Source organism: Cydia splendana, chromosome 6, assembly GCF_910591565.1.
Source record: "Cydia splendana chromosome 6, ilCydSple1.2, whole genome shotgun sequence".
In the NCBI taxonomy this organism is placed as follows: domain Eukaryota; kingdom Metazoa; phylum Arthropoda; class Insecta; order Lepidoptera; family Tortricidae; genus Cydia; species Cydia splendana.
The window spans coordinates 18,746,657-18,759,266 of NC_085965.1; the positions used below are offsets into that span (position 1 = coordinate 18,746,657).

At 37.1% G+C, this 12,610-nt stretch overlaps 1 protein-coding gene across 5 annotated transcripts in view; it reads left to right on the forward strand.

The window, feature by feature from the left end:
* The window catches only part of LOC134791635 (voltage-dependent T-type calcium channel subunit alpha-1G-like), a 51,430-nt gene that overhangs the window by 20,800 nt on the left and 18,020 nt on the right, over window positions 1-12,610 (forward strand). For 3 of the 5 annotated variants that reach the window (XM_063762683.1, XM_063762688.1, XM_063762684.1), the window contains 14 exons: window positions 237-430; window positions 545-728; window positions 802-1,012; window positions 1,145-1,354; window positions 3,821-3,986; window positions 4,673-4,828; window positions 4,905-5,039; window positions 5,730-5,900; window positions 6,153-6,347; window positions 7,913-8,214; window positions 8,770-8,942; window positions 9,728-9,894; window positions 11,241-11,349; window positions 12,224-12,372. In XM_063762683.1, coding sequence (XP_063618753.1) covers window positions 237-430; window positions 545-728; window positions 802-1,012; window positions 1,145-1,354; window positions 3,821-3,986; window positions 4,673-4,828; window positions 4,905-5,039; window positions 5,730-5,900; window positions 6,153-6,347; window positions 7,913-8,214; window positions 8,770-8,942; window positions 9,728-9,894; window positions 11,241-11,349; window positions 12,224-12,372 — 2,522 coding nt within the window. Of the gene's footprint in view, window positions 1-236; window positions 431-544; window positions 729-801; window positions 1,013-1,144; window positions 1,355-2,306; window positions 2,425-3,820; window positions 3,987-4,672; window positions 4,829-4,904; window positions 5,040-5,729; window positions 5,901-6,152; window positions 6,348-7,912; window positions 8,215-8,769; window positions 8,943-9,727; window positions 9,895-11,240; window positions 11,350-12,223; window positions 12,373-12,610 lie in introns of all 5 variants that reach the window. The other 2 variants (XM_063762685.1, XM_063762686.1) reach the window with 1 other exon arrangement.

A 12,610-nucleotide genomic window follows, 5' to 3' on the forward strand; every position in this document is an offset into this window, starting at 1 on the left:
CTACTTATATATGTATACACTTAAGTCTGTTGTTTCTAATTTTTGCTGTACAGTCTAAAGCATCGGTTGCAAATAATTATCATATATTTGATAATCATTATTAAAGAAAACTTTCAAAGGATACGCAATTATTGAATTATATTTTTTGCCAGAATCACCGATGTTTTTGATTTAGTAGAAAATGTAAGTCACGAAACTTATGAACGCACTGTAGTGACATTAATTTGGGGGTGTAGAGTTCGACCTGCCGACAGGCGAAACTGCAGAGGAGAGAGCGGCAGCCGTTGGAACCATGTCCTGCCAAGAACTCCTTGCATTGTCCGGAGCCCTATCAGCAGCACTGCCTTCAGGACAAGTTACCTTGGACTCCTTTTTTGAAGAATTGACTAAAGGCATTAGCAAAAGGGCCAGTGAAGACAAAGACTGCAAGGTAAGGTGCAAATTTTGATTACTGCCATGACCACCATAGAAACTGTCCTTAATGCCGCGTCTTACAGCACGGCGTTGTAATAATATTCTTAAACGTCCGCTTTGTCTCTTATAGGGCCATGAAATAGAAGACTATTCATGCTGTGCGGAACTACTGGCAGCCGAGGCCGCTGCAAAAGAAGCGCGAAAGGGTCGATTTGCTAGTGCTTGCTCGATATTTTGGCGAAGAATATCGAAGTTTTTCTCTTTTTTAAGAAAACATATAAAAGATGTAGTCAATCACAAATATTTTCAGCAAGGTAGATATATCACAAAACAGTTAAAATATTGAAAAAATATAGATTGTTTACTAATTAGATATTTGTATTGTAGGTATACTATTAGCTATACTGATTAACACTTTATCGATGGGAATCGAATACCATAACCAACCCGAGGAATTGACAGTAATAGTAGAAATCAGCAACGTCGTATTTTCTGCAATTTTCGCTGTTGAAATGATTCTTAAAATCATAGCAGAGGGTCCTTTTAAGTATATTGCCAATGGATTCAATGTTTTTGACGGAGTCATTGTAATCTTAAGGTAAGTTTTTTTTTAAGTTTACAGTACTGGGTTTTGTTGGTTGAACTTTACAGAAGGGTTCAACTAAGTTTTTTTATTTGTATACTTAATGTAATTTTCAAAAATAATCATTAATATATTTTTTTTAAACAGTGCATTTGAATTAGCGCATAGCTACGGCAACGAAAAGGAACTGGCCGGCAACTCCGGACTCTCCGTGTTGCGTACATTCAGGCTCCTGCGCATCCTAAAGTTGGTCCGCTTTATGCCCAACCTGCGCAGGCAGTTGTTCGTCATGCTCCGTACCATGGACAATGTTGCCGTCTTCTTCTCACTTCTAGTTCTATTTATTTTTATATTCAGGTAAATAATTAATAAATTCACTATAATCATAAGGTAATTTAGTGATATATGAATTATAAAGGTTGATGGGGTATATTAAAATAAAATGAAAATTAAACACTTAAATAATTTGATACTAAATTGCATGTCTTAAATAAAGTTCAAACCAGATTTGACCAACTTTTAATTTTACACGAAGGATAAAACAAAAATGCCGGAACTGCTTTAAGTTTTGTAGAATTCTTACAATTTTCCTCAACTTTGTGTTCATTTCAAATCTCTTCTTTGTCTACCAATAACTTACCTATTAAAAACGATTTTGTTACGTTCTATTAACTGACGCTAAATGTTATTAAAAAGAGAGAGATATACGTAGGGAAATTTTAAATTAGTACCTATCATTGGTAAACTTCAGAACCCTACCTTCCTTTTCTTTTTCTTCTTTAACCTTCCCATTTATCACGTAGGTACCTAACTAAGTAGTTAATTATCACAACCCCCACAGCTCTGATTGACTGCTCAATCAGTTGTTAATTTTTCCGTAGCCCACGGCGGATAAAGCTGACTCTCAGTAATAAATACGAAATTCTGAATATTTCTAAACTGTCACATCCGCATCCCTTCCCCTGTGCACTGCCTAACTGTGAGTGATTTCTCCTTTTCTTTCAATCTTATCCTATAAATGTGAGTCATATCTATCTGTGACATTATACCCACTACACACTACCACTGTCCACACTCTTAACATCTTTATCTCTTCTATTATTACAAAATTCATCGATCATAGTATGTGTCTGTCACGCTTTTGTGCTTTGCGTCCATTTCAGTTTTTAACACCTGCACATCATATTTTTTTTAATTTTAGACCATCTTATTTTCTTATTAATTATTTCATCTCTATTTCTCTCCTCCTTATATTTGAAAGGTCTATAGTAATCGTGTTATCTAATTGATATTGCGTGGTAACGTCCAGCATCCTCGGTATGAACCTCTTCGGGTGCAAATTCTGCGAGAAAGACAATGAGGGCGATGAGGAGTGCGACAGAAAAAACTTTGATACGCTCTTGTGGGCCTTTGTCACAGTTTTTCAGGTATTCAATATTTTCAATTAAAGTCCTAACAGATAACCCAGAAACAGACTGAACATTACTAAACGCTTTTACGGGTCCGCCAGCAGTCAGCACTCACGACAGTATGACAGTACTAATAACAACATTTTTGGTGACCGCTATATAACTAACCACGCGAGTACACAAGCGACTGTTCACTCTGCTGCAAGACACTCTTCAAATTTACTGCTTAACAAAACGAAACTCAATTGGAACGACGGCTTGCAGCACTGTGCTTGTCAACAGACGTTCAATCGCGTATGCTACCCTAGAACCCGCGTAGTGACAACTCTAGAATCATCCGTATCTAATTGATCCAATCATTAGTCGATCACCATGTTGTGTCGTTCAGTACTCCCATCAGACGCCGTCAGGAGCACATACGTTAGTCAGTGAGCTTGGTTGAATGTAGGTTAGCTTCAGGTGTATCGGAGCCGAGTCGCGGGTTACCCTGTTCGTCAGATTCTCTACTCCCACTACCACAGCTGCACTCAGTTTATACAGTATAATATATCTCACTTTGCATGCTGCTTCTAATATACTCTTGTGCATTATTTTTCAAAATTTGTGGGCAATTTTGGTCAAATACTCTCCCCCAGAAATTGTATTAGAAATGACCAAAAATTTCCACTGATTTTGCTCTCAGATTGGCGTCTTTATTTTTCTTCAGTAACATAATCTAATTACTCTGACCCTTTTCTTCAACATTTTAACTTTCAACTTATAAACGCTTAAAAGTTTGGCCCACTCACTTTATTTTCCTATTATCTTTTTCCTTTTGCATAACTGAAGAATAAACTTGAATTATTTATTGCATTAAACATGAATGATATTTAATTGAGTATATGAATAAGAATTACGAATGGTTTTAAATTTTTATGCACCATTTATTTCGCCTTTTTCTATCTCTTCATTATTTTATATATTGCATTTGTTTATTTCTTTATCATAAGGACATGAGGCAGTTTATTATAAAAAAGGAATGATAAACTAATATTAGTCATGATTTTATGGAAATTGGGATCTTAATGCACTTTATAACAAAATTTAATAAATACTATAACTTTAAGATTTATCTAACACGTCCGCTGGTGTGACGTTCCAACGGCGATAACACTGCTTTGCATCGTACTTAGTTGTATAGCTTACTATACCTAAAGCGTAATGTCTGGTGTTTGTCTGGTTAACATAAGAGCTATTTCCAGACTAAGGCCAGAATGCCTACGAAGTAACCTTCGTGCCGTAGTTCACATTTATTTAACGCTAGTATAGCAGTGTTACCGTCGCACTGCACATAATGTCGTCTGGATGGTTCGGTCGCGGCGATGCGCATAGCATTTTGTTTTTCTTTCATTTTTTCATCCGCTCCGCGACGCAGTATTCTGGGCATGTATCTATTCGGTGGTAAGTTTTGCAAGTTCGTCGAAGACAACGGCTCCGAGCGCGACTGCACTTGCCCCGAGATCATCTCGCACCACCCCAAGTGTGAGTGCGACAGAAAGCATTTTAATAATATCCTGTGGGCAACCGTCACCGTCTTCCAGGTAAGCCTCGTGTGACCGATGTGCACAAGGTAATTTTAGACGATTTATTTGCGATCCCAAACGAGTTTTTAGTAGAGGGTATATAGACACCGCGATTTTCTCGTATTTAAATACGAATCATTTTTTGTATCGGCAAGAAACTTATTCATCTTATTTGACAGCTTTAGCAATGTTGTGAAAAAAGATGAACGATGATTATCCTTGTCTGGATTGTTACGTCCATAATATTTGACTTGGCATGACCGAGAAATTCGCCGTAGACAATTACATATATTGGTTGATGTATGATTTAGAGTTGTGGTATTGCATTTTATGGAGCGCTCCGTAGTTAATGCATCTTGCTTGTAGCTAGCTCTAGGAATGCTGGACCCTCTGCTTGTGTATTCAGGTCGCCGTCCGTGTTCCCTGTCATTACCCTGTACATTAGCGTACACTAACACAACTGTCAACATAACACTAACAGTTATTAACACGCTGATTTGAAATATTTCTTTTGTTTTGTTTTATTAATATTCAAAGTAACTTTTACATCCAAAACACCGAAAGGCACGACTTAAACACTTTAATGACAGCACACCTGGCTTATTTTGATTTATTAAAGAGATTTGTGAAATTTGAAGATAATCGGTGTGGTAGAGAGACTCGAGCGAACGATTTGGATTCTCAATGATCATATAATATTTCAGGTTTTGACGCAAGAAGATTGGAATGTTGTACTGTTTAATGGTATGGAAAAGACGAGTCACTGGGCTGCATTATATTTTGTTGCCCTAATGACTTTTGGAAACTATGTGCTATTTAACTTACTGGTGGCTATTCTAGTAGAAGGATTTAGTTCTGAGGTAGGTCTGATCTACGGATTTCCACTTCCTTTTCTAAAGTCTTTGACATTTGACGTGAGCGATGCGATTCTTCTAGCGGAACGAAAGGAGGGAGCGAGAGCAGCGCGAGCTGGCAAAGTCTAAATTGTCTAGCGAGTGTTTCTCTGACAACAACGAAAATCAATATGACGAGTCGAACTCGGGATCACATTCCAGTGACAGTTTCTCTCAGGTGAACCCTTTGTGTTGGTGTTAGTTGTTCTTGACTGCGCTTTCTGTCATCCTTCTTGACGTGCCTCAAAAATGTCTAAACCTTCTTCTTGATTAGCCATCTAGAATTAGGTAGGTATTTGTGTGTGTATAAAGAGCAAAGAGTTTTTATGAAAGCCTTTTCTGTCGACCATTTATGTGTATACTGACATAGAGTATTGTGGTTAATGATTTTCAGAAGAACATTATTGTTATTCCTAAATTCTCACTTATACCCATTAATTTCCGCCGTACACATATACACTACAGTCAAGTTACTTTGGGACACATAATTTGATCATGTACCATATTTTTATCTAAAAGTATGGTGGGCGTGGTTGTTAATGGGTCAACTGTTTTGAATTGAAACAAAAGGGATCTTGGTGAAGGTATCCTGAACATATTTGGCGAACACAATATCTTTTTCAAAATCTCCATGCATGCATCACACCAATAACAAGTTCCCTTTTTGAAGTTAACAAAACATAAATGCAACGAAACATCAATTACAATACTTTGAACATACATTTGTGATCGCAGAAAAGGTTTATTACATGCTTAAAAAGTTATCTTTGCTCTAGTATATTGAGTATTATGTGTATCGTTGTTATCCCTGTTTGTTGCATATATACGATACGTACATGATTTTAACGGTTTATATGGTTTTGATTAGAACGAAATAAAAAACTATTGGAAATCAGCTGACGACGTTCGCAAAGCCAAAGACGATATAAACGGACAAAAAGATAAAATTATTCGATCACGAAGAAAGACGACCAGTTCAGGACATCACCCGACGCTGTGCAAAGATTGCGCACAGTCCAACAAGTGTAATTTACAAAAGGTAAGCAATAAGTACAGGAAGTGCCTCAAGTTAAGCACCCACTTTGGCATACTTACTAGCTATAAAATATGTTAGGGAACTTACTGTACTTTAAATTGAGAATATAATGAGAACGATGTATAAAAGCAGGATGAAAGTAATAAACATACTAAAAAAATACGCGTAGAATCACATGAGCACATGACATTAGATTTTATAAAAATCATCTTCACACTTCCCTCACCACACACTTAAACACAACTTTTGTTATAGGAATCCAAAATGCTTGCAAATAACACTGGAGCAGATGTACCGAACCTACCCATGATCACACACACAGCCGCCACACCACAGGACTCGCCGTCCACGACCCTGGAACCCGGGGCGTCATTCAGGGACTTCCCTGTGGCTCTCAACTTGGAGAAATCATCAATGCTGTCGAGCATGGAATCTATTGATAGGACTTCGGTATGTTTAAAAACACTATCGGTTACTATTTATAACTGAATACTGTAAGAAAAATCAAGAATTATTCCCGTTACTACCATCGCCCACATAGGGCTTCCAATACCGGGATCCCGGGATCCCGTCTGTTTAAACGCATTTCTCAATACCGGTATATTTTAATACAATACCGGGATCCCGGTATTTTAAAAAACAAGGAAAATGTGCCGATTATAACGTTTAAAATCCAATAAAATGATCAAGTCCGGCTGTATCAAGAAGATTACTACACTTCAGACGCATTTAACTGGCATCATGAGTGACCTCATTTAATTGAAACAAGATCTGTGCATATGCCTTAGATAAATATTTGGTGATGAATTCTGATGTTCAGGATATTAATATAATAAGTTCTTATAATTATATCAAAAAGTAGAAATAAATGAGCAAGGAATTGTAGTATGGCAAACGAATTTTTGGTGGCAAATTTGAATATAGTGACTGGTTTATTAGGTTGAACTAAAATGTGACTGGTGAAGTCAACAAGGCGGATAAAATGATTGCCAACCTGGAGGGTGAAATGATAATTATTGCAGATGGCGATTAATAGAGATGCAACGGATAGTTGTTTGGCCGGATACCGGATACCGGATATCCGGCCTGCCCTTCGGCCGAATATCCGGATACTGGATATTCGGCCGGCGGAACTATACCTACATTTCGGTATTTCAGGTGCGCATTGTGCAGGTTTTGATATTTAATTTATTTTAAATTTTAATTTGACCTGTTTCCTAGTGAACATTCGCGCGGATTCATTTCTAGGTTCGAAATGAGTGCGCGTGCAAGTCAGTGGAATGTTTAAATTGTTTTATAATAATAAACGAGTACGATTATGACCGTGACTGTTTCTTAAAACCAATTTTGTTTCCTCCGAAATCAAGCAATGTTACTATCCGGTATCCGGCCGGATAGTAGGTCACTATCCGGTATCCGGACAGATATTAAAATAATGGCCGGATACCGGATAGTAACCGGATATCCGGTGCATCTCTAGCGATTATTGTTTAATATCCTAAGCTAAGGACACACATATCTGGTGTTACAGTGAGCATTTTTAAATAAAACTCAAAAAAATTAAGCAATTTATAGTCAATACCGGGATCCCGGGATCCCGGTATTGATGAAGACAGTTTCGGTATTAATACCGGTATTGAATGGAGTCCGGTATTTGGAAGCCCTAGCCCACACTCTTAACTGTACATCGGTGAACCTTATGCCTTTTGTAATAAGGTCCACCGATGGACAATTAAGAGTGTTGCTGTTTGTACAAAGTTAGTTGGATTCATAACAAGTTAATGCTTATATTTTCGCTCTTTTAAATGCGGGATATTAATCACCAACCGAATTCATAGTTTGCTATAGAATGAGCTAACCTAACCTGACATACGTGTCTTTAGGTGTACATTTTCGGAGGTTGGCTATGCTAAAGTGGCCCTTATGCTCTAGGCTATTTCTATAGGCTATATAATTATTATATTTGATAAACATCAATATGTTGGACACCAATAAAATCAGTATTTATTTTCCAGTGCACCAGCATACCCGGATTACTAAAACCTCCGACACTCTCAGGAATCAACAGCTATACCCTGACCCTGCATTCGGCCGCCTCTCAGTTGGGAGCAGAGAAAGCCAGACTACCCCCACTGACTTTATCCCCCCACCCCACGCGACCCCTTTCAGTATCATCCGGTTCTTCGACCCCCACAACCACGAGATCGATGCCATCCCCAATGATGCCGGAGAAGAATCTCCAGATTGTGATACCGATCACGAAAGACGATAATTGTATCAACACTAGTGATAAATCTAGTCTTCTAAGCTCCCAAAAGTAAGTAATTTACTTATTTTATTTCTAAATTGAAAGCGAGGTATTCTAATCCTGTAAACTAATTTGAAACAATAACAATTTACTGGAAATTAATTCCTGTTAATTAGCTAAAATTCTTCTTAAACAGATTGCGATCTATACTAATGAGTATTTTAAGACAATGGGCTAACCATAAATATTAGACAACCATATTGCTGCTTTTTGAGAATATCGAGGTATTCAAATGTAATGGTAATAATATGCTAGTAAAATGCTATTGAAATGTACTCTATTACTTAATTATAAGATTGCAATTACTATACCCTTCAATTCATCTGTATTACAAAGCCCTGTCTGAAATGTAAACCGAGGGCATTTCAGTTCAAATGTGTACTTCTGTAGGCTTTATTAGAAATTCTTTCGAGTACATGAAACGAAAATTCAGGCAACCAGAGACAAATATAATTAAGCCCGAGTCTTCAGTACCTACAATCTCTCAGTTGTTAAAAAGATTCACGTCAATCCAATATTCATCATTTTTAGCAGATACTTTTTAATATAAGCCTATACAAATAGATCGGTGACTCTTCAAAGTCCACCCTCAAACGGAGAGGACAAATGCCGAGTCCAGCGCGGATACAGCTGGCGGCTGTCACGGCCGAGCCTTAGGAAAAAACCCAAGCACCGGACCGGATCCGACTCTGAAGCCATCATACTGAATAACGGACGTGACCATGTCGCTTGTAATGGTAAGTTTAGAAGAGTAGAAATACAAAACAGTGGAATAAACTTCAGTTGCTTATATAGGTACCTATCTAATTATAAAAAAAAAAATTCAACCATCAACTCTTGGTCTAAATCTCCAAGTCAAGCAGTAAAGTACTAGTTGAAATAAAGAGCAGTTAATATTTTAATGGTCTCAATCATAAAATCAAAACTGATGCCGGATATTTACGATCAGTTTCAGCTGAAAACTAATGTTTGAAACTTGTCGTAGATCCGGTTTTACGGGTCATTAATAACTAGTCTTGGAAAATTATACCATTTTGAGAGATCCGGACATTTGTCATGGATTTTTATAATGTCTAGATAATAATATAAGCTTTATTTTATACCACAGATAGTAAAATTACAAATCGTTTGGACACTTTACTACGTACCCAATAATCCTATTTTTATACAATTCTGTTTCAAAATGACAGAATGGGTTGGATCAATAATTCAGACGGTCGAACTGTCATTTTAGTATCAGGAAAAGAATAAGGATTACAATTCATAATTGCGAAATATTCTGACTCAATCAACGTTCAACAATAGAGAGGTTTCGCAATTCATTATCACTACACCTGTCTGTCTGTCTGTTTGTGTGTATGTATGTTCACGATAAACTCAAACACTGCTGGACGGATTTTCATGCGGTTTTCACCTATCAATAGACTGATTATTGACGGAGGTTTAAATGTATAATTTGTTAATGTTTTGTGTAACCCGTGCAAGACACTTAACAAATTTAAATCCCTCACTATTAATGTAGGGTCCGGCCTCCGCAAGAATGAGCTACTCCTCTCCTCCTCCATTATAAAGAATGACACGCAGTCGGAGATGCCCAACAACAGAACTAAGTCTCAACTGCCGGCTCCCAGGGTGTTACCGCAGACCGCCAGGAAAGTGTCTGCTCACACTGCACCTCTGCTTCCTGATGTAAGTAAACCAAACTACCGTCAACCGGGCTGAATAGAGATGGCTGGGGGGAATAGGACGAAACTTAAAATTTGATTTACACGACAATTTCCTAATTACTTCTCACACAACTTTATAAAAGTGTTGTGTACTTTATGATAAATAAATTATAAAAAAAAAAAAAAAAAAAAAACAAATTGTATCACTCCAAATCTACTAATATTTTCAATTGTTGTGGGTATTTTTAAAGATATTGTCAGGTAAATCACATTTTAAGTAGTGTCCCTATTCACCCCAGCTATCCCTATTCACCCCGGTTGACGGTATTTAAGTAATTTCACTAGGTACTTACGTACTTATATTGTAAGGAATGGATGCACTAATAACAACATCAAAGTGTAGCGTAAATTTTAAAGTATAACTAGCGTAAGAACTTTAAAATTTGTAAATTTTGAATGCCAGATCATTGAACGAACTTCTTCGATTCGCATTTTCCTATTGTCACTTAGAGTTAAAATATTTCCGTAAAACGATGTTTAAAACTTTATTTTCTTAATTGATCCAACTATGTACAGTATACGAGAGCTCATTGTATTTGATGTGGATATGAGTACATATTTAACTAGGTCAAACATGACCTAGGTCTTTGTCTATACCGCCACGCTGCCGCTAAGCAAACTCACTTGACATTACCATCAATGCTTGTATTACAAGAGCGACTTGTTAATGTAATATTTTTACTCTCATAGCCTACGAGATGAGGTTCATTAACTTGACTGATCCCCATAGCTGATTAGAATGAAACCGCAAAGTCACATTTCCAGGCTAATAACCCCGTAATCAATCAAATGTTGTATTCGTCAGTTATCAATTATTATTACCGTGCAACGACGTCACGTAACTTTTCGTAATGTCGTTTGCAAAGAGGTACTGAACGGTAATGGTTATTTCAGAAAATTATTAAATTATTATGATAAAGTTGTGTTTGGATTGAATATTAATTCGTTATTTGTAATAACAACAGGATTCTGTTGCTAAAGTTAGTCAGGTTTTTATGCGGTATTTATTTTATATAAAAACATATTTTCATTTATCATGCTCTAAAATGGACTCATTGTTTACCTATGAAGAGGGTTAAAAGTGATACGACCATAGAGCATTTTACTTTCCAAGTATTTTTTTATATGTTTAGTGGTGGTAGTGGTAGTGGTATGCCCTTCATAACTTGATTAACAATCTACTATTTTCAAGTAAATAAGTTTATTTCATGTGGGAGGAATGTAATCCTTTTATTTAGCCGCATGATGAAGTGTATCTTAGCACTGTAAAAGTAATAATATATTTAACTAATAGACCTAAACTTCTAGGAATCTTGGAAAGCACCGGAAGCTGGATTTTCTTCGGACTCGACTGTGCGCCTCGACACCGTTAAATCACCTCCTCATCGGCTTTCCCTCACCAACGATTACTTAACAGGTAATTACATTACATTCCAAATCAGAACTCCACAAAAATAATTTCACCAATATTAACAGGTAACAAAAAAACGGTACGTGCTTCGCCTCTCGACAAGGCATCTCCACAATTTGATTGATAAATTGCCCTTTTTAACATAATGGCGAGTTACCGGCATTCTCACGGCGTTCACGTATTTCAGCAGATCGATATTAAAGACTGAACCAAATTCTCTTTATTAAACATGCCTCAGGCGTAGACTTGGAATTTATAATTTATTCGTACGAGATGTGTTAATTATAATGTATAATTATCCTTGTTCCACAAGAGCGTCGTGAGGTGAATGACAACAATGTATTTATTCAAACGAACCAAAAGTAATGAGACTTAAATCTTTCACGTACCTACTGTATACGCCCGTCGTGTAAAGTAAAATTCTCAATAGAGAGATTTAAAAAGTTATGTCCTCCTAATGCCACAAGATCTTTTAATAGTCTTCTCCTTTTCAATGAAACCTAAATCATATTAAATTGGAACTTTATATTTTGGTTTGTACAGTGTCAGGTTATGACAATTTACTCGTGCACTAGCTCAGTCGTCTTCACGCAATCGGGTCTCAGTAGGTAGGTAATCTTACAACTCACGAGAATGCACAAAGCACATTGGAATCAAGTATGAATAAGCTTGCTAGGTAGTTGCTGTGGGAGAGCGGCAATTACCTAAGTAGCTAATAAACCAATTAGTAATATTGTCATAGGACACGCAATAATACGGAAATAATTCCATAAGACAGATAATTCCACTCGGGGCGGGGCATGGCCATTCTGTAGGAAAAAGTATTAGTTATTTTTGCTGTGAAACTGTTCAATTTGACTCAATAATTGTTCTCCACTAGTAACGACAGTGTCGGAAGTGAAGTCGAGCAACCTGCCACCAACGCCACCGCAGCTGCAACTAACACCGAAGTCTCCGCGCCACGAGACGCCTGTGCCAGCGCGACCCAAGAACCAATCGCTGCCGCTTGTCAAGCAAATTAATGAAGAGGTAAACATCGTATTACGTTAATGTTAATGAAAACCCGTTACTGTGATGTGATCAACACCTATGAGCCACGTGTAGCTGGATTGTCATATACGACTTGTGGCTAAGCAAATAACTGTTACCGATTCTTAAACTTTTATTCGCAACCCTTCTACCCAACAGTTCACCTTACACAGTTAAAGTAAATAAATGATTTTTCTTAAAACCCTTTATTTTTTTTTAATTTTTTTTTGTTAGCCTG